Raw genomic sequence first — 1,906 nt, 5'->3', positions numbered from 1 at the left:
TCTTGTTCTAGTGAAATCAAAATCTGGACTTGGTCCCGGGGAGTAGGAAAAACCGAACCTCGTTAACAAATTTCTTGTCTCGTTTACTTTTCGCGATTTACATACGTCATCCGCACTAACAAAAGGAACATATATACAGAAAATACAATCAATATCATTGGATTTTTTTTGAATGGTTAGTTACTTAATTTTAGTTTTTTTGTATTTTATAGCTGCAAATTTTCCATGTATTAAAGGAAAGACAACATTCGATGACATGATTAATCGTTTTTTACATACATATCTATTCCACATTTATATATGATGTCACACCGTATGAACCGTCCGACGTCATGTGACTTTCTACCACATAATGCTTGAGTTTCGATAGATTTCATTTAATACGGAAAGGACCAAATCTTCACCGGCAAAAAAGCAATAGTCCGAAATAGAGTAAGTGAGTAACACATGATAGGAAGAGGGTTTTGCCCAAAATATGAAAATGCAATATAAATTACAAAGACATGAATAAACTATACATTAGTTGCTAAAAATATCTAAACGAGACACTCTTTGAGAAGTGTGCGGTGCCTAATCAAACAAAGACCTCCCCAAAACTTTCTTCCTAAGCAAAAAAAATACTGAGAGTGAGGTTGTTACCACCAACCCAAAAGGAGCCTGAAGCAAAATAACACAGTTTCAACAAGCTAACCAACCCTTAAGAAAATTAATCACAAGAACAGTAATGAGAGTTATGTCTGCATTTTCACAACATAAATCAATCTTTCTTGATACATGTATTTGAGCCAAACGTAAAGTCAAGAATTCACCTTTTCTTTTTTGGGGTTTCCAAAAAAAAAAGAGAGCATTTTTAGCAAACCAAAAAGAAGCTTCAGAGCGATGATGCCTTATTGCCCTTTAGACGTTGAGATTCCAAAGGCTCCAAAAACGCGAATTGAATAAACCCAACACGTCCGGTGTTTTTGCGTTTCATCTCCCGCGTCCGGTGAGTTCTCACGTGGGAATTCATAGGAAGCCATCGGTGGTTCTGTGGTTTTAGCGATGGGTTCTTCCGATATCTCTATAATCTTTGCTCTGTTCTTGTATTTCTTGGATTTGTGGGAGGCAGAGCTCTCGTCGCTAGTGAGATGATCTTCGAAGGTCTCTATGATCTGGTTGATGAGCTCACGGTTAGACGAAGAATCCCATTTAGACCAGTAACTTGTGTAGCAATCGAAACATCCACAATCAAAAAGAGGAACTTTATCATGACTTCTCTTCTTCTTGCTTGATACGAGTACGACGGTGGTGGTGTTGAGTGACCTGGTGATTAAGTAAGCAAGAACTTCCCGATCTTCGGCTGAGAGAGAGAACCGACACCAGAACCAGAATCGCAGCCGCGAGAAGCTTAAAGACAGAGAGAAAGTAATCTTCAATTGAAGACGAAGATGGTGGAAGAGAACGAGTTGGGTGCACTTTACCTTTCTTCATTACTTTCATGGCTGATATTTGAGGAATCTTTATTTTCTAGATAGAGAGATAGAGAGAAGAGAAGAGGAGAGGAGAGAGCTTTCTGTGCTGAATTTTTATTGTTTCATTAATGTCTTTCGCAGATAAGCCCTTTTTCATGTTTATTATACTAGAATAATACCCACGCTACGCGTGGATTTGTTTTAAAAATTGGTAAGAAAAAAATTATGTTAATTGTTCTTGTTGCTAATTTATGTTTACTTTTTTATTATTATTGTGTAGTTAATAAAATTAAATTCATCTTATGTAGTTACAATTTTCATGATTAGATTCATTTTTGACATAAACTATCAATTTATACATTTTTATGTATAAATTTGATTATTTATATTTCAAAGATCCTATTTGTCATCATCATGAATACATACAAAAAAATATAGGATATTTTTATATAATT

The 1,906-nt window shown here is 35.3% G+C and overlaps 1 protein-coding gene across 1 annotated transcript; it reads right to left on the bottom strand.

Moving 5' to 3' along the window:
- Positions 1-356: 356 nt before the first annotated feature.
- On the bottom strand, positions 357-1,608 carry LOC110225310. Its single transcript, XM_021014724.1, is given in 4 exon segments — positions 357-1,349; positions 1,351-1,485; positions 1,487-1,570; positions 1,573-1,608. Coding segments are annotated over 4 exon segments (717 nt in total). The 3' UTR covers positions 357-887.
- Between the last annotated feature and the right edge of the window lie 298 nt (positions 1,609-1,906).

This window comes from Arabidopsis lyrata (genome assembly GCF_000004255.2).
Source record: "Arabidopsis lyrata subsp. lyrata unplaced genomic scaffold ARALYscaffold_1, whole genome shotgun sequence".
NCBI lineage: Eukaryota > Viridiplantae > Streptophyta > Magnoliopsida > Brassicales > Brassicaceae > Arabidopsis > Arabidopsis lyrata.
The sequence above is the reverse complement of the archived record's forward strand: the minus strand, read 5'-3'. Positions and strand labels throughout refer to the sequence as shown.